General features: G+C 38.4%; 1 protein-coding gene across 2 annotated transcripts in view; it reads right to left on the bottom strand.

The window, feature by feature from the left end:
• The window catches only part of CNTRL (centriolin), a 350,863-nt gene that overhangs the window by 227,152 nt on the left and 100,306 nt on the right, over positions 1–23,405 (bottom strand). For both annotated transcript variants that reach the window (XM_033961428.1, XM_033961427.1), the window contains exon 7: positions 13,572–13,765. In XM_033961428.1, the coding sequence (XP_033817319.1) occupies positions 13,572–13,765 (194 nt within the window). The remainder of the gene's footprint in view (positions 1–13,571; positions 13,766–23,405) is intronic.

The following is a 23,405-nucleotide window of genomic DNA, read 5'->3' as shown; positions in this document are numbered from 1 at the left end:
CGAGAGTTGGCCGGCCCCACAGGGAAAAGCAGGGAGAACTTGGCGCCGGCCTGTTCCCGATGGCGGCGGTGGCACTCAAGTGGCTAAAGAGCCGCAGTTTGCCGGCCTAGGGACAACACTGGAGGGTGGCCAGCTGTGCACCCCCTTGGGACGTAAACCCGGGGTGGGGCAGACAGCCCCCCACCCTGGTATGCCACTATCTGTACCTCACTCCCTCCCTATGACCAAAAATTCTCCTTTCTTCTATTCCCCGTGTACACAACCATCTCTTTCCCTCCCTTCCTCTCTCCAAAGTCCATGCCTTGTGTCCAAACACTCATTCCCTCCCCCACCTCAGCATCTCTTTCCCTCCCTTCCTCTCTCCCAAGTCCATTTCTTCTGTGTCCAAAAACGCATTCCCTCCCCCACCTCAGCATCTCTTTCCCTCCCTTCCTCTCTCCCAAGTCCATTTCTTCCGTGTCCAAAAACGCATTCCCTCCCCCACCTCAGCATCTTTCCCTCCCTTCCTCTCTCCCAAGTCCATGCCTTCTGTGTCCAAAAACGCATTCCCTCCCCCACCTCAGCATCTCTTTCCCTCCCTTCCTCTCTCCCAAGTCCATGCCTTCTGTGTCCAAAAACGCATTCCCTCCCCCACCTCAGCATCTCTTTCCCTCCCTTCCTCTCTCCCAAGTCCATGCCTTCTGTGTCCAAAAATGCATTCCCTCCCCCACCTCAGCATCTCTTTCCCTCCCTTCCTCTCTCCCAAGTCCATGCCTTCTGTGTCCAAAAACGCATTCCCTCCCCCACCTCAGCATCTCTTTCCCTCCCTCTCTCCCAAGTTCATGCCTTGTGTCCAAAACGCACTCCCTCCCCCCTTTTGTGTTCCGTGTTTGCCTCCCAGCCCATCTTTGCAACTTTCTCAGCAAAACGAAGCTCAAGCCGCGAGGCTTGTCTTCTGCTTCCTGCCTGCCCTGCCGCGCACAAATAGCCGAACGGAAGTATTCTCGAGGGCAGGCTTTGCTTAAGCCCTCCCTCCGACGTCAGCGCTGACATCGGGGAAAGCTTGCGATCGGCTATATGTTAGCTGCAGGGCAGGCAGGAACAGAAGACGAGCCTCGCGGCTCGAGATGTATTGAACTCCGCGGGTCCCCCGTCCAGCTCTCTCCTGTCCACGTGGGGCGGATCGCCCCTCTCCCTAGACTGTGGCCTAGGACCCTGGGGGAGCTCGGGCCCCTGTCAGCTCCGGGCCCCTGAATGCAGGACTGGTGGTACTGCCCTGATGGCGGCCCTGACCGTACGGCACACCAGGCAACATCTCGCGGCACACTAGTGTGCCGCGGAACAGCGGTTGAAAAACACTGATCTAGAGTTCCAGCCTCAAGATGACAATGCCAACATCTATTAGACTTAGAGCAATCCAATTTTTGTAAACGAACAGGGGTCCAGAGTGCTCTATGCAACAGGAAAAATCATGTTTGCCTCATAGACGCAGACATTGTACATCTTATCCTCCAAGACCAAATACGTGGCCATTGAGATGCATTAATTTGATGCTTAATCTCAATGCTCCAAATATCTCTAAGTACAGTCCTTGGTTTTTTGTTTAAATATCCAGACAATGTTTTGTACCACTGCGGTGACCCATAAAATCTGCCTGGAAGCATAAGAATTCTAGAGTAAAATGAGTATTTAAAGATTTCCATTCAGGGAACCCTGCCTGAATGGCCTGCTTCAATTGCAACCATTTATAACTTTGTTTTTTATTAAGTCCAAATTTATGTTGTAATTGTGAAAACTCCAGCAGCTTACCATCATTAATAACATCATTTAAAGTACGTATTCCTGCTTCAATCCAATCCTTCCAGACAATCATAAAACCGCCTATTTGTATCTTGGAGTTCAGCCATATATTTTGACAAGTAGATTTTTGAATAGTAATAGGAGTTAAGTTGTTAACATACTTTAATGTTGTCCATGTGTCCATTAATATCCTATTACTTTTTCTTATTCTAGGCATTTTAATACTAATCAAATGACGAAGCCTAATAGGAGACATGAGCTGCCACTCCAACCATAACCAATCTGGAAGCTTCTCCATGAGATCTGGGAGGACCCAATACATACCTTGGCGCAAGATATAGGATTGATGAAACCTATAAAAATTTGGAAAATTTACCCCTCCCTCCTCAATTGGTTTTTGTAAAGTCACTAGAGCAATTCTTACAGCTTTACCCAGCCAAATAAATTTACTAAGAATATTATTTAACTTTTTGTAAAAAGACCCCTGAAAAAAAACTGGTATCATTCCCATTTGATAACAAACCATAGGCAATATCATCATTTTGACTGTTTGTACTCTTCCCCACCAAGATAAATGTAAAGGATTCCATTGCTCACATAACTCTGTTACTTTTTGCAATAAACTTTTTTCATTCATTATAATTGTCTCATCAAGCGTGTTTTTTATCCATATACCTAAGTATTTTATTCCTTCTTCTTTCCATATAAAAGGGAATGAATCAAATAATCCTTTTGTGCAATGCACATTTTAAAGGAAGAACTTCTGATTTAGTCCAATTTATTTTATATCCTGAAAACTTTCCAAATTTTTCTATCAAATCCAATAAATTTGGAATGGTTGTTTCAGGATTCCTCAAATGAAGTAATATATCATCCGCATATGCAGAAACTTTATATTCTTTATCCTTATGCGGTATACCCTGTATCTCCTCTTCCTGTTGAATAGCTAGTAATAAGGGTTCAAGCACTATATCAAAAAGTAAAGGAGATAGAGGACATCCCTGTCTAACTCCCCTTTGCAATTTAAAACAATCAGAAAAACTATTATTGATATATAATCTAGCAACAGGAGAGCTATACAGAGTTCTAATCATTTGTATAAATCCCGAACCAATACCAAACCACTCCATGGCCTGATACATAAATGTCCATTCCACACGATCAAAAGCTTTCTCTGCATCCAGAGACACAGAAAAAGCCGGATCTCCAATTTCTTTTGTTAAATATAACATTTGCAATGCCAATCTGGTGTTATTAGAAGAGTGTCTCTGAGCAACAAACCCTGTTTGATTCATACCAACTATATGAGGAAGAGCTTTTGCCAAACGTGTAGCCAAAAGTTTGGCTAATAATTTACCATCTACATTTATCAACGAAATAGGCCTGTAATTTGAAACCAACATGGGATCTTTATTTGGCTTCGGCAAAACAATAGTTAATGATTCTGCCATAGTGCCTGATATACAACCTTTCTTTAGTTGATTCTGATATAAATTTAATAAATGAGGTAAAAAAGAGTATTTTGAAATGTTTTATAAAACTCTACCGTAAAACCATCACCACCTGGAGCGGTCCCCACTCTAAGAGACTTCAATGCTGTTTGTAATTCTTGTAAAGATATTGGATTTTCCAAACTTTTTATATGATCAGGAATCTTCGGACCTTCAATATTATTTAAAAACTCTATACCATCTTTTTCTTTATTTAAATAAGACTCAGAAGAATACAGGTTTTTATAATAATTTAAAAACTGTTTTAAAATAGGACCAATCTGAAAATGAGTTTTACCTTTTTCATCTTTTATTGCATTCAATTTCATCTTTCTTTTTTTCACTTTAAGATAATTTGCCAATAGTCTTCCCGCCTTATTTGAACTACCATAATACAAAGCTTGTTGACACATAATATTTTTTTTTAGCCAAATTAGAAGAAATCTCATTATATTTATATTTTGCTTTTAATAAAGTTTGCAACGTAGAATTCTCCCACTTATTAATCAATTTTAATTCTAAATCTTTTATTTCTTGTTCCAATTCCGTAAATTGCTTATTTAATTGTTTTTTAGAATAAGCTGAAAATGATATAATTTGCCCTCTCATCGTTGCCTTAAAAGCATCCCATATTATTTCTGTAGATATTTCCTCTGTAATATTATTTTGAAAATATTCATCCATTTTTAATTGAAATTCTTCACAAAATTTTGGATATGCAAGCAATGCATTATTAAATCTCCATACCGGCCTAACATTATCTGGGTCATTAAAATTTAAAGAAATCCACACTCCTCCATGATCTGATAAAATTATTGGTTCTATAGAGGCTTTTGTAACATCTTGTATTAGCCCATCAGAAACAAAAATATAATCAATTCTAGAAAAAGATTTATGAACATGTGAATAAAATGAAAAATCTCGATCATTAAAATGAAGAATTCTCCATATATCTTTTAAATTACAAGAATTTATAAAATTATCCAACCCTAAAGATTTTAAAATTTTACTAGGTTTTTTATCCAATAAAGGGTCCACAACAGCATTAAAATCTCCTGCCACTATCAAATTATTAGCAGCCAGTGGTAAAATTATTGGTTGTAGAGTTTTAAAATATTCAATTTGATTCGAATTAGGTACGTACACATTAAATAGCGCCACAGTATTATTGCCCATACTCATGTTCACATGCACCCATCTTCCTAATTTATCTGCTTTTACCATATTGAATCCTGCTGAACATTTTTTATTTATTAAAATTGCTACCCCAGCTTTTTTTCCCACCGCTGGTGCAAAAAAGCAATCCTTCACCCAATTACCAATTAACTTTTTTGATTCATCTCCATTAAGGTGAGTCTCCTGTATGAAATAGACATCCGCATTCTGGTTTTTTAAATATATCAATACTTTTTTCCTTTTTATCGGGTGGTTGAGACCATTAACATTTATTGAAAAAAATTTTAAAGTCATTATATTAAATCAAAACAATAATCAATATTATTCCTCACATCAATATTATAACCTCTTTTCCCCATTTTAAAATTATTAGACCCCATCCCCTCCCTTATACCCCTTCCCATATTCTTAATCCCCCCTCCTGTCCTGCCCTTGAATTATTTGCCAACTTTGAAATGCACACTTTGACTAGGCAATAGATAAACTCCCCACAAGCTATATTTATAATTTTAAACCAATAGCCAGATCATTATCATATTAAATGAAAATCACTTTATCACACAAGACTTCTTTATCAAAGTTTACCTCTTTTTTTTTTTTTTCCTTTTCCTTTCCCCCCATATCTCATAAACCCTCCCTTCTTTACTCATTCATAAGAACATAAGAACATAAGAAGCGCCATCTCCGGATCAGACCTTCGGTCCATCAAGTCCGGCGATCCGCACACGCGGAGGCCCTGCTAGGTATACACCTGGCTTATTTTATAGCCAACCATATCTTTATATGCCTCTCTCAAGGAGATATGCATCTAGTTTGCTTTTGAAGCCTAGGACTGTCGATTCCGCAATAATCTCCCCTGGGAGAGTATTCCAGATGTCAACCACTCTCTGTGTGAAGCAGAACTTCCTGATATTAGTCCTGAACTTGCCCCCCCTTAGCTTCATTTCATGTCCTCTTGTCCGTGTCAAATTGGACAATGTAAATAGTTTTTTCTGCTCTATTTTGTCGATTCCTTTCAGTATTTTGAAGGTTTCGATCATATCCCCACGCAGTCTCCTTTTCTCAAGGGAGAACAATCCCAGTGTTTTAAGTCGATCCTCATATTCCAGTTTCTCCATACCCTTCACTAGTTTAGTTGCTCGTCTCTGCACCCTCTCCAGCAGTTTTATATCCTTCTTTAAGTAGGGAGACCAATGTTGGACGCAGTATTCCAAGTGGGGTCTGACCATTGCCCTATAAAGCGGCATTATAACTTTCTCCGATCTACTCGAGATTCCTTTCTTTATCATGCCCAACATTCTATTTGCCTTATTTGCCGCTGCCGCGCATTGTGCCAACGGCTTCAGGGTCCTATCTATCAGTACACCCAGATCCCTTTCTTGTTCACTTTTTCCCAGAGTTGCACCTGACATTCTGTACTCGTATTCCTTATTTTTACTGCCTAAATGCATTACCTTGCATTTCTCCACGTTGAACTTCATCTGCCATTTCTCCGCCCATTTTTCTAACCGACACAAGTCGCTCTGGAGTTCCTCACTGTCCTCCTGCGATCTGATTGCCCGGCAGAGTTTTGTGTCGTCTGCAAACTTGATGATCTCACTGGATGTTCCGTTTTCCAGGTCATTGATATAAATATTAAAAAGGATCGGCCCAAGTACCGAGCCTTGGGGTACACCACTAGTCACTTTCTCCCAGTCGGAGAACTTCCCATTTATGCCCACTCTCTGCTTCCTGTTTTCCAGCCATTTGCCTATCCATCTTTGTATATCTCCCTCTATGCCATGGCTTTGTAGTTTCCTAAGAAGTCTTTTGTGTGGAACTTTGTCAAATGCTTTCTGGAAGTCCAAGTATATTATGTCCACCGGCTTTCCACTATCAATTTGCTCGTTCACGGTCTCAAAGAATTGGAGTAAATTCGTCAAACACGATTTCCCTTTCCTGAATCCATGTTGACTGGGTTTCATCAAGTCATGTGTGTCCAAGTGCTGAACTATGCTATCCTTGATCAGTGATTCAATCATCTTGCCGGGGACAGATGTAAGACTCACAGGTCTATAGTTGCCCGGTTCTCCTCTCGATCCTTTTTTGAAAATTGGCGTGACGTTCGCTTTCCTCCAGTCGTCTGGTATCTGACCAGTTCTGAGATATTATTGAAATACATAAATAATCAAATCAAATTTTAAAATTACAATCATCCAAACCACATCCATCTTTCATGGCAGACTACATCACATACCCTCAAATTAAATATCACTTTTAAATATTATTAAATATATAATGGAAATCTTTCTTCCTGACTTTTCTTTTCAAAAAGTCAATAATTCCCCAAACACAACAAATTTTATCCCTTTAACATAACCCTCCTAAAATTCCATACCCATTTTCACACTAGCATATTTGCTACCCTTTTAATTTCCACTCCATTCACAATATTCTCTTGTATCATATGCCTTATATTATAACATCCAAACTTTCCCTACATCCTTTGATTTTTACCAAAACTTCTAATTTTTTTTTTTTTTTTACCTCCTCACATATCCACCATTATTTAGGTCAGACCAATTTTTAGCACAAACAATAATATTATGACTCTTGTTGCATTAATATATTTGCAATTTCAAAACTATAGTCCATACATAACAACAAATTTCCTCTTCTTGTAATAAGATGCTATATGTCCCACAATGTCTCCTTCCGAATCTCCTCTTGCTTGCAGTTCCATATCAATTTCTATCCTCTCACATTACTGTTTATACATTCTCAGTTTCATCTTTTGATCCACCTTAAATCTCCTTTCCAAATGATTTGCATAAAGATGTATAATGACCACAATTTCAAACTTGTGGTGTCATTCATAGGTCTTTCACATTCTACATATATAAACCCTGTTCCTTTTTATTGACCATCATATCTCTGTCATTTTTATTTTAAGGTCAGGCCAACTATATACCAGAACCATCTTCAAAAAATCCTCTACTGCATTTATAGATTTTCATTTCAATGTCTTATTCCATATATCACATCAGTCTTCTCCTTTTATGCAAATAATAATTGTAAGGCATATAAAGTCTCAGTCTAACTCTCATCTTGCTTGCAGATCCATTCTATTTAATGTCCTCTTGCTTGTAGTTTATACCTTCTCAGTACTATTTAGAACTTATCTCCTTCAATCTGTTTTTCACAATCCTCCACCGTTTCTCAGACTGTCTGTCCAAACAACAAGTCAGTATAATCCATCTTATTAACCTCTGTCTTTTAAAAGGTCTGTAATATTGCATCTCTTATACTCTTACAGGCTACATTCCATTTGCCTCATGACAAGATAGAATGTGGAATGTATTTGAAATCCAACTGCAGCCATGCCTTTAGAATCTCATAAACTTTTTTTAACTTTTTTTTTTTTTTTTTAAACATATAAATTCCAAACAAATAATAAACATTTCAACCAAGAACACAAATACTTTCATCCAAATCTCTACTAAGTAGCCATTGGTGATTCGCACTGCTCCAGAAACTCCTTAAGTTTATCTGCAGTATCAAAATTCAAAGTTTTATTCTTATAAGTGACCCGCATAGTTGCCAGGTATATGAGCCCATATCTAGCACCCAGACTTCTCAGCTGTGGTCTCAAGTCTAATAGCTGCTTCCTCTTTTGTGCCGTTGCTCTGGCAAATTCAGGCACTATGTAAATCTTTGAATCCTGACACTTTAAGTTTTTATTATCTTTAGCTAATTTAATTATTTCAGCTACCTGCTGATATCTAAGTAGCTTAAAGATCAGTGGACGTGGTCCTTTTTGGCTGTTTGATAATCTCGTTGGGACCCTGTGTGCACGTTCTATTTCCAACGGATATTTATTTTGCAACGGGAGCACCTTGGGCAAAAAATTAATTAAAAATCCAATCGGATCTGACTTTTCAATTTCCTCCGGGACCCCAAGCACCCTTAAATTACTCCTTCGTTCCCTATTGGACAAATCTTCCAGCTCCCTTTTCAGTGCTTCAATTTCCTTACTGTGTTCCTTGTGCTTTATACTTTCCTCCTCACACTTTTCCACTCGTTTATCAATTTGATCCACTTTCATTTCCATCGCTTGTAATTTATTTGATAAACATACCACCTCTTCTTTGACTTCTTTTATATTTTTAGCGCATTCCAATATTATTTCCTTTACCGCCTTTATTTCTTTCATTATGTCTTTGTTTTCTACATCCTCCGGCGGCAACGGAACTGACAACGGTGTAGCCGTATCAAATTTCGATCGCTTCACGCTTCCTGAGCTGCTCCCCACCGTCAAAATTTTGTTTTGCTTTCCCGAAGCCATTATCCACCTCTGCCTCACTTTTCAGCGTGAAATTTAAATTTTTTCCGGCTATATTCTCTGTCAACTAGCTTGTCTTCACGGAGCAACTCCACTACCCAGCCATTTTCGTCCGCTCCAAAGCCACGCCCCCGTGTTGATAAAAATTTATAAACAAAAGAGGCTCTGGTAGAAACCCGTTTACAAAGTATGTATTCTTCCCAATTAATATTTCCAAATTAATAAAGTCTTTTTGCTTATTTGTAAATGGGTTTCTACCAGAGCCTTTAATTCAGTAGCATAATTAAATGAAATAACTATTTCTGAAGTTTATAGGGACGGGCGGGGACGGAGGGGATTCCTCGTGGGGACGGAGGGAATTCCTCGCGGGGACGGGTGGGGACGGAGGAATTCCTCACGGGGAAGGGTGAGACTTTGGCGGGGACGGGTGGGATTTCTGTCCCCGCGCAACTCTCTACTCTAGAGAGGAGTGGAATAGGCTAGGATTCACCTTTGCGGCAGCTGGCACACTGCGACCACAGGCCGGCCACATTGGCCTCGCATCTGGAGCACGAGTACTTTTTCCCTTTAAAAGTGCTCATTGCACAATACGCGCCTAAGCTAAAAGAAAAAGTGCCGATTAGCAATAAAAACAATTAAAGTCAATTGAAGGCTTCTCTTCAGACTGGCACTGCCTCAGGATTTTTTTTTTTTTTTTTTACTTTATTTGAACAGACCCCACTGGCTCTCTAAGACATATGCCTTGATGGTATCTGTGGCAAGGCTTACAGCTGAGGCACCTCTATAGAAAAAATTTTGGGAGGTGGGGGAAATGGGGGGATGAACTTGATCCATCGAGTGCGACACACACGAGGTCAGACGGACCCCCGAAAGGGTCCCCCCAAGCTCAGTCCGGCACCAGAGGCGGGGACCAGAAGGCCACTAAACAAATTCCAACAGCCCTACAGTAAACAAGGGAAGCCTGCACAAGCTTACCATCTCCACCTGGAGACAGAGCAAAGCTCATTTGTACTACAGCTCAAAGTTTATGTCTCAGTCTCCACCTGCTGGTCATGGAGAGCTATTACCCATCAGTGAACTGTGCCAGTCTGGAGAGACACTTAAAAAAGGCAGAGACTTTCTGAATGAATTTAGGGTATGAGTAATCCTGATCTGCCTGAATGGACAGCTGAGCTGGCTCTGTCAGATCTTGTTCTGGTGTGATGACATTGTAGCGTCAGAAAGAGAACAAGTGGGGAGTGGGATAGAATACGTCAGCCTTGAGACAAGAAAATTTTATTTTAATAGATTCAAAACAAATACAAGGAATACATAAATAAAAGCACATGTATAAAAAGTCCTATGGGCGTAATGTCCTTATGTTGAAAGGATCCAGCCAATGACCCAACATGGTCCGTGTTTCAGCCCCTAGATGGAGGCCTGCCTCAGGAGTGTGTCTGTAGATCTGAAGAAAATACACCACTAGGTGTCACTCCAGTGTTGGGAATACAAACTTTAAAAAAATCTCTAAAAGTACTATGAGCATTTCTTAAGGTTCATCGAGGCTCCAAAGGATGAAATCAATAGGGTACATAGAAGTCTCCTGCCCAAGATTGATGTGTTCTATCCCACTCCCCAATTGTTCTCTTTCTGTTGGATTTTACATGGGTTTTTTGTTCCTTTTCTTTGTTCTATATTGTCAGCATCAGACCATGGATCTGGGGTAATTGAAGCATTGAGTGGAGAGGGACAGACAAAGATACAAGGACCTCATTCTGGTTCTGGGAGAAGGTCCACAGGCAGGATAGACTGGGAACCTGATGTTGAAAGTTGTGATGAGTCATCAGCCCAGAGAGGTACTAGAGGCTCTGCAAGAGGGGAGGGGGTAGGTGTTGAAACCGTTTGGAAAAGGGCAGTGGTCTTGCATAAAACATTGTAATAAGAGAAAAAAAATGTTGATGTTTGTAGTTGAGGAACTTGCTGATAAGGAGGCTGCAGGGCAAGTAGAGGCATAGTTAAATATGAAGGTTGTTTAGATGGTGGAAAGCAGCCATGCCAGATCTGCATACCATGGCCAGTCAGAATCACTAGGCTCGAGTAATGAACATTTGCTGCAGCTTAGTGTCTATTACGGGCCACAGAGAGAAGATGTAAAGAAGAGTTGTTTGCATTGTGATCCAAGCAATGCTCTCTCCAGCCTTGCATCCATTGTCACCTGAATCCATTCAGAAGTGGCTAAAGGCATGACCTGAAGCAGACTGGAGTCCTGAAGCCAACAATTCATACTGATGCGAGTCCTCAATGTCTAGTGAAGCCTCTTGTCATAATCCTGAGACACTGGTGACCACCAACTCAACAGAGACTGTTGAAGAGGCCTCATATGCAGTCAAGCCCAAGACCTGCACAAAATTTCAAGTGTATCCCACAAAAGCTGGCACTGCACAGAGAGGACACCCCACAGCTCAACTGAACTAGGCCAGACCAGGAGCTGGTAAGAACTCATCCATCTGCCTGCTGGAGATAAGAGCATACTGATTGATTGACCAGGAGGCTTGCCATCCAATAAAAGTTCAATTCAGTATCTCCAGTAGATGGACTAGTCTCTGCATTCATCTGTAACTGGTGCTAAGGAAGCACATATTTTCTTTAAAATATTACCCCCCACTAGTCTCTGGATTCATCTGTAATTGGCGCTAAGGTTTCTTTAAAATATTACCCCACAGAAAAGTAGGCAAACATTTACATTTGCTATTTCCTGACATATTTTATATACACCCAAAAGTGAATCGGGAAGAAACGGCTCAACAAAAAACTCACTTCCAAAAGGAATGAATATCAACAAAACAAAAAAGGAAGCGACTATGCTAAAACTTTAAGCAAAGATACTTCACAAACATGCATACAACTCAAATGTGCTCAGAAAGTGGGTTATCAGACTCCGGGACGAACCTGCATAGGTGGAGCTTCTGAGATGGTCACCTTCTAATCATAACAAAAGACCAAAAAAAATTAAATGGTTGTCTATTAATTAAATCTACATACACAAAACCATTTAGAAAAGTCAAAATGGACAGTAGACTATATCCCAATTAGTATTTTATTGAATTTTGTATATAGGGACAAGCCTCAGATTATGGAGCAGATCTCCCCATAATGGGGTTTCTTCAAGAGAAAGAAAACCAATCTTCTCTTGCTCCTCGTAACATCACCGGCTTTGTCCCAACCTCCTTACCAAATTAATTAATGTTTAATATTATAATCTATTACCTACACTTAAAAACTATTTAATTACTGTCTAACTTTATTTAATTTATTTATCTCACTTTATTTCATTCTTCTTCCAATCATAAATCTACTCTATAAAATTTACCAAATCAATAATTTATCATGATAGGGGATTCTAAAAAAGTCCACATACCAAAATGACACTCAAAACCCACTCAATACTGACCTTATAAATTTTAAAACGTATTGCTGAATTAAAATACTTGTCCCTATATATAAAATTCAATAAAATACTAATTGGGATATAGTCTACTGTCCATTTTGACTTTTCTTAAATGACATCTTCTATTCATAGCACGAGAGGTAATATATATTTTTTCATTTTTAAAGCAGATAGCGTGAAACCTCAAATACGTGGAAAAAAAATTGTATCTGATCCACAGTGAGTTTCTGAATCCTGTTCAGCTTTTTTCTCATAAGTTATACAATTTTTTCCACATATTTGAAATTTCACGCTCTCTGCTTTAAAAATGAAAAAATATATATTACCTCTCATGTGCTATGATTAGAAGGTGACCATCTCAGACGCTCCACCTATGCGGGTTCGTCCCGCAGTCTGATAACCCACTCTCTGAGCACGTTTGAGTTGTATGCATATTTGTGAAGTATCTTTGCTTAAAGCTTTAGCATAGTCACTTCCTTTTTTCGTTTTGTTGATATTTTATATACACACATGTATTTTAAAGTATGAAGGTGAACACAAACCTTCTTCCCTGGAATGTTTAGGTTAAAATTAAGCACAGAAGATGTGCAACATCTTTGTGAACAAGTAGACAAGGTAATTTTAAATAAGGCTATTTCTGCAGGTAAATTACAGCTTTACTCATTGAAAAATCATTTAAATTACCACTACCTTTTAACAGACAAGAGTAGTAAGAATGGAGTAGAAAGGTTGAGCAAGAGAAGTCTGGAATTTGGTTTAGGTAAGGGGAGCTGTATGACAAAGAACCAAAGAGGGAAAAAGGACTTGGATAAAGCAGCAATATCCAACAAGTGATGGCTGACAGCTGAAAAATAACCTTAGTTTAAGCAGTGAGGAACTGGGCTGACCTGATGGGCAAACTAGTCCTTATCTGCTGTCAATCTATTACAGGTCAAGATTCAGTATCAGAATTAATATCACTTACAGTGTGTGTATGTTCTTAATGTTTTATACACCAAAAAATGGAACAAACTTAACACATACTTATGGTTTACAAAAAAAAAAAAGGAAATAATGAATCTTTAAGGAGTCAAAATTAGAACTTAGTAGTCTTGTGAAACATGTTGCAGCTGTGGGCTAAAAATTAGTTGTTTTGGAAGCTAGCTTTACTATTGACAACTGCTGCAAAATAACATTTCTCTAAATTAGTGAAAAACATAAATTGAACTCAGGCTCAAAATCTGTTCTACATTAAATGTTATTAAATCCTGCCAGATTCACAAACTGGAATAAAAAATGAGTGAAAGAAAATATAATGCTGCTAAAATATCAAGTAGAGAGGCATTTTGACCAAATTACACAGAGAGATTTTGTAACACATAGCACTATGTAGACTTACTAGTTCATTTTTTGTGTCAAGGTCCCTCTCAAGTTCCCTATAGTTGTTCTGTTGTTGCACTGCCTCCTCTTTTAAATAGGTATTCAGTGTATCCTGCTCTTGAAGTTCCCCAAGAACCTTTGTTTTTTGATCTTTAAGCTCTTCAATTTCCTTCAGTTTTTTCTCTAGTTCTCTCTCCAGTTTCTCCACCTCTTCTGCAAACCAGCAACAGAAATCAAACAAACATTCTTTATCATTTTTACAAGACTGTCACCCTGAAGTCCTGTAGCCCAGATGTTTTCAAAACAAGGACAAAACAATTGTTTCATTAAATGCTATGGACCACTTAGGATTTTCATGTTGCTAAAGTTTTCTTTTTTTTTTTTTTTTTTTTTAATTTTTTATTTATAAATTTTCCATTCTTACAATATTTAAATCATACAATATATATTAATTATTACATATCCATAATATTATCATTATTAATTCATAGTATTTAAAATATAGTATGATAAAGATTATACAATAACATATAAAATATAATTCCCACTCCCTTTTTATATAATATATTTCCATTAATTAATCAAATCCCACCCATTCATATATAATTTTTATCATTGTGCTAAGAAACTAATCATTAGAATAGTTTGTCAATGGTTGCCATATTTTCTTAAAGTTAAGAAGATTTCCCTGTTGTAACGCTATTATTTTTTCCATTTTATAAATATGACAAACAGAATTCCACCAGAATGTATAATTCAATTTGGTATAATCTTTCCAATTTTGAGTAATTTGTTGCATGGCGACTCCTGTTAGTATTAGTAATAGCTTATTATTATTTGCTGAAATCGGACTCTTAGTTCTCATTGCAGTACCAAATAATATGGTGTCATATGAGAGTCCTACGTGATTCTCTAGTAACTTATTAATTTGGGGCCAAATTGAATTCCAAAATGAGTTTACATAGGGACAGAAAAAGATTAAATGATCTAACGTCCCTATTTCCAATTTACAATGCCAGCATCTATTAGATCTAGTACTATCTATTTTTTGCAGGCGCGTTGGGGTCCAGAATACTCTATGTAATAAGAATAACCATGTTTGATTCATAGATGCTGACCTTGTAGATCTTAATCTCCAGGACCAAAATCGTGGCCATTGAGATTCAGAAATTGTCTGACCAATCTCAATATTCCAAATATCCCTAAGACCTGTTTTCTTTTTTTTATTTAAAAATCCGTATATCAATTTGTACCATTTTGCGGCTTGGTGACCCAAAAAATCCGTCTGGAAACATAGAACCTGCAGACTATATTGATTATTTAGATTTTTCCATTCAGGGAACCCTACCTGAATGGCCTGCTTCAATTGCATCCATTTAAAATATTGTGTTTTATTTAATCCAAATTTATTTTGCAATTGTGAAAAACTAAGCAGTGATCCTTCTGATATGACATCATTCAGTGTTCTTATTCCTGCATTTATCCATTGTTTCCAGACGATTTTAAATCCGCCAATTCTGATCCTGGAGTTTATCCATATTGATTGATTTAGAGATTTAGCAATAGGTTCTGGTGATAGATTACTGATATATCTCAATGTTTTCCAAGTGTCAAATAAAATTCTGTGATCTTTGTATCTTTTAGGCATTGTTATAGTTATTAACTGTTCTGGATATAAAGGGAACAGGAGCCGCCATTCTAAATATAGCCAATCTGGTACATTTTCTAAAAGGTCTGGGAGGATCCAATACATACCCTGTCTTAAGATATAGGCTTGATGATACCTATAAAAATTTGGAAAATTTACCCCCCCTTCCACAATTGGTCTTTGTAATGATACTAAAGCGATTCTTGGTCTTTTCCCACACCAAACAAATTTTGTAAGAACATTATTAAGTTTTTTATAAAATGACCCCTGAAAAAATATTGGAATCATACTCATTTGGTAACAAACCACAGGCAATATCATCATTTTAATTGTTTGAATTCTTCCCCACCAAGAAAGATGTAATGGATTCCATTGCTCACACATTTCTGTTATTTTTTTCAATAAAAGTTTTTCATTCTCTTTGACTGTGTCTTCAATTGTATTTTTGATCATAATTCCTAAGTATTTTATACCATCCTCTTTCCAAATAAATGAATATGGGTCAAATAATCCTTTGGTACAATGAACATTTATTGGGAGAATTTCAGATTTGTTCCAATTAATTTTATATCCAGAAAAAGTACCATATTTTTCTATTAAATTAAGTATACATGGAATAGTAGTTTCCGGTTCTCTTAAATATAATAATATATCATCTGCATATGCAGATAATTTAAATTCAAAACTGGTAAATGATATTCCCTTTATCTCCTTAGTTTTATTTATTGCAATTAATAAAGGTTCTAGGACAATATCAAAAAGTAAAGGAGACAGAGGGCATCCTTGTCTAACTCCCCTTTGCAAGTTAAATCTATTTGATAAATTATTGTTAATATATAATCTTGCTCCAGGAGAGCTATACAATGTCTGAATCATTTTAATAAAACCGGATCCTATGCCAAACCATTGTAAAGCTTGGTATATAAAATTCCATTCCACTCTGTCAAAGGCTTTTTCTGCATCTAAAGATATTAAAAAAACTGGATCATTTATATTTTTTGCTAAATTTAATGAGTGGAATGCTAATCTAGTATTATTTGATGAATGCCTTTTAGCAATAAATCCTGTTTGATGTACATCAATAATGAAAGGGAGAGCTTTTGCCAATCTTAATGCTAATACTTTAGCCATTAGTTTATTATCCACATTCAATAATGAAATAGGCCTGTAATTTGAAACCAGAGTAGGATCTTTGTTTGGTTTTGGTAAGACTATAATTATCGATTCTGCCATAGTACCAGAAATATTTTCATTCTTTATTTGATATTGATACAAATTTAACAGATGTGGTAATATGATATTTTGAAAAAATTTATAAAATTCAACAGTATACCCATCTCCACCTGGAGCGGATCCAACTCTAAGAGACTTCAATGCTGTTTCTAATTCTTTTAAAGATATAGGTTCTTCTAAACTTCCTTTTATATGATCTGGAATATTTGGTCCAATATATGAATTTAAAAAATTTAATCCGTCTTGTTCTTTATTTTTATAAGAATTGGAAGTATATAATTCTTTGTAAAAATCAAGAAATTGTGTTATAATATCTTTTGTGTTGGTATGTGTGTTACCTTGTGTATCTTTAATTGCAATAATCTTAGATTTTCTTTTTTTTGCTTTTAGAAAGTTTGCTAATAATTTCCCCGCTTTATTTGAATTTCCATAATATTGTACTTGTTTGTTGAAAATGTCTTTCCTCACAATTTGAGAAGAAATCTCATTATATTTAACTTTTAATTTTAATAATTCTTGCAATGTATTATTTTCCCATTTCTCAATTAATTTATTTTCTAATAATTTAATTTGCTTTCCCATCTCAAGAAATTGTTTTTTTGTTTGTTTGTTAATAAATGTTGAATATGAAATAATATTTCCTCTCACAGTTGCTTTAAAAGCATCCCATAAGATCTCAGCATTAATATCATCTGATTCGTTAAATTGAAAGAATTCTTGCATTTTTATTTTAAAATCTTCAAGAAATTTTGAATCCGCTAATAAATCATTATTAAATCTCCAAATTAAATCAAAATTTTCAACATCATAATTTTGAAGATTAATCCACACACCAGCATGATCTGAAATTATAATGGGATCAATTATTGCTTTTAAGACACGCTGCGCTATATTATTAGAAACAAATATATAATCAATTCGTGAAAAAGATTTATGGACCTGAGAACAAAAAGAAAATTCCTGATCATTAAAATGAAGAATTCGCCATATATCTACTAAATCACAAGATATTATCAAATTATCTAAGCCTAATGATTTCATAACTTTACAGTGGTGCCTCGCATAACGGACGCCTCGCACAGCGAACGCTGCGCACAACGAACTTTATGTCTTGATTCGTACAACGAACTTCGTTTCACACAACGAAGTCGCCCGAGCTGCATCCTTCCGCGCAGGCACTGCGCTTAACTGCCCTCTCTCCGCCTGGCTCCCTCTTGCCCCCCCCGACTCCCCGACACGATCGGGGCAAGAGGGAGCCCAAGCCCTCTTGCCCCCCCCGACTCCCCGACACGATCGGGGCAAGAGGGAGCCCAAGCCCTCTTGCCCCCCCGACTCCCCGACACGATCGGGGCAAGAGGGAGCCCAAGCCCTCTTGCCCCCCCGACTCCCCGACACGATCGGGGCAAGAGGGAGCCCAAGCCCTCTTGCCCCCCCGACTCCCCGACACGATCGGGGCAAGAGGGAGCTCAAGCCCTCTTGCCCCCCCGACTCCCCGACACGATCGGGGCAAGAGGGAGCCCAAGCCCTCTTGCCCCCCCGACTCCCCGACACGATCGGGGCAAGAGGGAGCTCAAGCCCTCTTGCCCCCCCGACTCCCCGACACGATCGGGGCAAGAGGGAGCCCAAGCCCTCTTGCCCCCCCGACTCCCCGACACGATCGGGGCAAGAGGGAGCTCAAGCCCTCTTGCCCCCCCGACTCCCCGACACGATCGGGGCAAGAGGGAGCCCAAGCCCTCTTGCCCCCCCGACTCCCCGACACGATCGGGCCAGGAGGGAGCCCAAGTCCTCCTGGCCACGGCGACCCCCTAACCCCACCCTGCACTACATTACGGGCAGGAGGGATCCCAGGCCCTCCTGCCCTCGATGCAAACCCCCCCTCCCCCCAACGACCGCCCCCCCCCCAAGAACCTCCGACCGCCCCCCAGCCGACCCGCGACCCCCCTGGCCGACCCCCACGACACCCCCAACCCCCTTCCCCGTACCTTTCTGTAGTTGGCCGGACAGACGGGAGCCAAACCCGCCTGTCCGGCAGGCAGCCAACGACGGAATGAGGCCGGATTGGCCCATCCGTCCCAAAGCTCCGCCTACTGGTGGGGCCTAAGGCGCCTGGGCCAATCAGAATAGGCCCGGGAGCCTTAGGTCCCTCCTGGGGGCAGGGCCTGAGGCACATGGGCCCAACCCGACCATGTGCCTCAGGCCCTGCCCCCAGGAGGGACCTAAGGCTCCCGGGCCTATTCTGATTGGCCCAGGCGCCTTAGGCCCCACCAGTAGGCGGAGCTTTGGGACGGATGGGCCAATCCGGCCTCATTCCGTCGTTGGCTGCCTGCCGGACAGGCGGGTTTGGCTCCCGTCTGTCCGGCCAACTACAGAAAGGTACGGGGAAGGGGGTTGGGGGGGTCGTGGGGGTCGGCCAGGGGGGTCGCGGGTCGGCTGGGGGGGGGCGGCCGTTGGGGGGAGGGGGGGTTTGCGTCGAGGGCAGGAGGGCCTGGGATCCCTCCTGCCCGTAATGTAGTGCAGGGTGGGGTTAGGGGGTCGCCGTGGCCAGGAGGACTTGGGCTCCCTCCTGGCCCGATATTGTCGGGGAGTTGGGGAATCGGCGGGGCAAGAGGGCTTGGGCTCCCTCTTGCCCCGATCGTGTCGGGGAGTCGGGGGGGCAAGAGGGCTTGGGCTCCCTCTTGCCCCGATCGTGTCGGGGAGTCGGGGGGCAAGAGGGCTTGGGCTCCCTCTTGCCCCGATCGTGTCGGGGAGTCGGGGGGGGGCAAGAGGGCTTGGGCTCCCTCTTGCCCCGATCGTGTCGGGGAGTCGGGGGGGCAAGAGGGCTTGGGCTCCCTCTTGCCCCGATCGTGTCGGGGAGTCGGGGGGCAAGAGGGCTTGGGCTCCCTCTTGCCCCGATCGTGTCGGGGAGTCGGGGGGGCAAGAGGGCTTGAGCTCCCTCTTGCCCCGATCGTGTCGGGGGTGCCAGGGACCACACGGAGTCACCCACCGTACCACCCGATTCGGGTAAGCGCAGGTATCGGTGGGTGGCTTATTTGCGGGGGGGTGCCTTATTTTACATTTTTTTCTAAAAAGGGGGGGCTGTCTTATTTGATGGCCCTGCCTTATCATCGGGGAAACACGGTAGAAAAAAAAAAAAATGAACAGTTAAGTCCCAGTTTTTGCCGCTGAGACTCTGCCCTCTCTCACTGTAAAATTAGACTCTACTTAGTCTGTCTTTAAATTTAAAAAATGTGTGTTGTTTTAAAAAACAATTATGTTTTTAGATGTATCTAAATAAAAATAATAACCAAAAATTTATCTTTTTTTATGTCATCTTAGCATATTTTATGCTGCAGAACGAATTATTTTTTTTTACATGTATTCCTATGGGAAAACGCGTTTCACATAACGAACGTTTCACATAACAAACTTGCTCCTGGAACCAATTAAGTTCGTTGTGTGAGGCACCACTGTACTTGGTTTTTTATCCAAAATCGGATCCATTACAGCATTGAAATCCCCTGCTACTATTAAATTAGATGTAGCCAGTGGTAAGAGCAATTGTTGAATTTGTTTAAAAAACTCCATTTGATTCGTATTAGGAGCATATAAATTGAATAAATTCAGGGTTGTATTTCCCAGAACCATCTCGATATGTACCCATCTACCTAAGGGATCATAATTAATTAATTTAAAATCTGCATTACATTTTTTGTTTATTAGAACAGCCACTCCAGCTTTTTTCTTTAAAGCCGGTGCAAATAAACATTTAGAAATCCATCCTCCAGATAATTTTTTTGATTCAATTTCCGAAAGATGGGTCTCTTGAATAAAGTAAATGTCCGCATTTTGATTTTTAAGGAACGATAATAATTTCTTCTTCTTAATAGGATGATTTAAACCATTGACATTCAGCGAATACATTTTTATATCCATCTAATTAATAGTTATGTTTTAACCAATATTCTATGATAGTTTACACGATTATTCCCTAGCACATTCATTAAAAATTCATATCCTATCCCACCCATTATTTTCCCTCCCCTCCCTCCCATTATCATATTCTGATTTGGAACACGCATTGGTCATGCAAAACCTACATCTCCATCTCCAGGCAACTAATAATTCATTATATTATTTAAAAAACATATTTCTAAATTCAATACATTCTTTATACTTCCACTCTTATATAATTGAAAATTAAATCCATTTAATCTATAATATTTTATAAATTTACTGAGAATTATATATATTTGATTCATAAAATTAAACTCAATATCATGCATACATGTAATATTATATTCTTAATAAATAAACATATTACAATATAGCTCTATTTCTCTATATATATCTATAGATCTTCATATAAATTAAATATATTCATTTTTATATAAATATATGAATATTAATATTAATAATAATGCAATTCAATCATTTTCATAGCTCATCTTCATAATAAATTAATATGAATAATTAGTTGAATAAAATATACATTTTATGTCAATAAATAAGTTTTATAATAAATTCATATTTTATTAATTATTTACCAATCAATTACTTATTTTCTTATTTTTCATATTAAGTTAATATGACTGAATAATTGAATCAAATAAAAATTTTATATTAGATATCTATTTTATTAATTAATCCTGTCAATAATCAAATTATTTTCTTGTATATATTTCATAAATTTATAATTTTCTTATACAGAATTAAAATATTGTTTTTATAATAAATTAATATATTTCATTTTTAAATCTTATTCTCAATATATCAATAAAAAATTTTATTCCTTAATCATAATAAGTTAATATGCTATATAATTGAATAAATTTTCTATTTGATTAAAACATGTAATTTATATAAATTTTTTTCTTTTTTTTTTTTTTTTTTATATATATTTTATTATTTTTTTTTTTTTATATTTTATTTTGTGGATATTAATATTTTATTAATAATTAATTTAATAAAATAATATTATAATATTGCATCCACTATATCAATAAATATAAATTATATTTCCAGTTAATAACATTTCTTATATCTTAATTTTTTTTTTTTTTTTTTTTTTTTTAATAATCTTCTTTATTTTCCCTTTTTTCCTTCTTCTTTCTTCTTTCTTCAGCTGAATTGTTCTGTTTCTTATGTAAACATAGGTTCTTTTTGTGTCAGAAATTCTTTCAGTTTTGCCGGGTCTTGAAAATATATGGATTTATTTCCACTGGATACTCTCATAGTAGATGGATAATATAGTCCATATATATATCCTTTTTCTTTCAGCTGCTGTCTGTATGTGAGGAATTGTTTTCTTATGTTTGCTGTATATTTAGCAAAATCCGGAACTAAAATCAGTTTTGATCCTTTATAGTTCAAGTTTTTATTTGCTTTTGCCATTTTTAATATTTCTTGAGCTTGTTGATACCTTAAAACCTTGAATATCAAAGGTCTTGGAGCAGCCTGATTTACTGGCTTTCTTGTGGGGATTCTGTGGGCTCTTTCAATTTCTAACGGCCATTTTGAATTGAGCTGAAGCAGTTTAGGTAAAAGATTTTCCAAGAATTGTACAGGATCTCCCCCTTCAATATTTTCAGCCAGCCCCAAAATTCTGATGTTCTTTCTTTTTCCTCGGTTTTCCATGTCCACCATTTGATTTTTTAAAGCTGCTACTTCTTTTTTATCTTTGTCATATTCCTGTGTGAAAGATTCAAACCTCTCCATTTTTTCTTCCAGTACTGTCATTCTCAGTCTCTCTGTTTGGATCTCTTGTTTCATGTTAAGAAGCTCTTCTTTTACTTCAGATATTTTATTGGAGTTTTCTGTCAGCATCAGTTTTATTTTAAACAGTTCAGTCATAATATCAGACTTTTCAGTGAGTTCTTCAGTCTCCATCGGGAACGGCACACTCGATGGTGACAGGGGAGTTACTTTTGTTCTTTTTGCTGATATTCCCGATGTTGAAGGTTTTTCAGCTTTCCCCTGCTTCATGCTTGCCATTTCCGACGTTGTTTTATATATTTTTAATAGCGATTTGAAAAAGTAGAAGTTTTATTTTTGTTCCGATTGTTGCCTGGATACGGGAGCGCTGCGGTTAGGCTGCCATATCGTGCGCGCTCCAAGCCACGCCCCCTCTTGCTAAAGTTTTCATCTTTATAATGTATCTATAATTGTCTTATATAAATCAACCACACTCATTTGGCTCTGGATGGATAGAGATGCTGCAAAGGCAGTATTCACAACACTGGAAAGGTAGGAGTCTGCATCGTTTCACAATAATAACTCTTAATGATTAGCTTCAGGATGTATATATACCAAGTACTAAGGGAGCTCAAGTACAGATTCCCTGATCAAGGATGGTCACTGTGATAGGTGGGTTAAACTGGGAGCAGGTTTTTTTCCCCCTAAGCTTCTATACCACTTTGCTCACTAAAAGCAGAAGCAGTTTAGTCTCTAAACAAAGAGCAATTAACAGTATCGGATTATTTGTAAAAAAAAAAAAAATGGTTGATAGTGAATGAAGTTCGCTCATGGAGCTACTATAGCTCAATAACAGCAGACTCAAATTGAGGAAGAAGCATTTGAAACAAAAAGAGCAAGCAAGTATACGTATTATTGCTACAAAATTATACATTTTCCATTTGCTCCATCATTTACTATTAAATTTTTTAAAAAACAACAACAACTTTCCAGTCTATTAGACAATAAGTAGGTTGTACAATGAAAGAAAAGCCAGGAATGACTGCATAAGAGGTCTGGCAATAAAGTTTGCGATCTCATCCTAGAAAAAGTGCTCCATACCTCATTACTGAATATCACTATGGTCACCTTCGAAGTACTCCCCTTGGGAAGCTATGCATGATGCCAGCACCTAGGTTCACTCTTCAAAGCAATTTTGGAATATCCATCAGAGCTGTCATCATATTTCCTTCATCTTCGGGTAAAGAAAAAACTGGGGGCCAGATCAGGTGGTCATAACGGAAGAGCTAAGAGTTGTTGGCA

Source organism: Geotrypetes seraphini, chromosome 10, assembly GCF_902459505.1.
Source record: "Geotrypetes seraphini chromosome 10, aGeoSer1.1, whole genome shotgun sequence".
Taxonomy (NCBI): Eukaryota; Metazoa; Chordata; class Amphibia; order Gymnophiona; family Dermophiidae; genus Geotrypetes; species Geotrypetes seraphini.
This window is presented reverse-complemented; position numbering and strand designations above follow the sequence as displayed.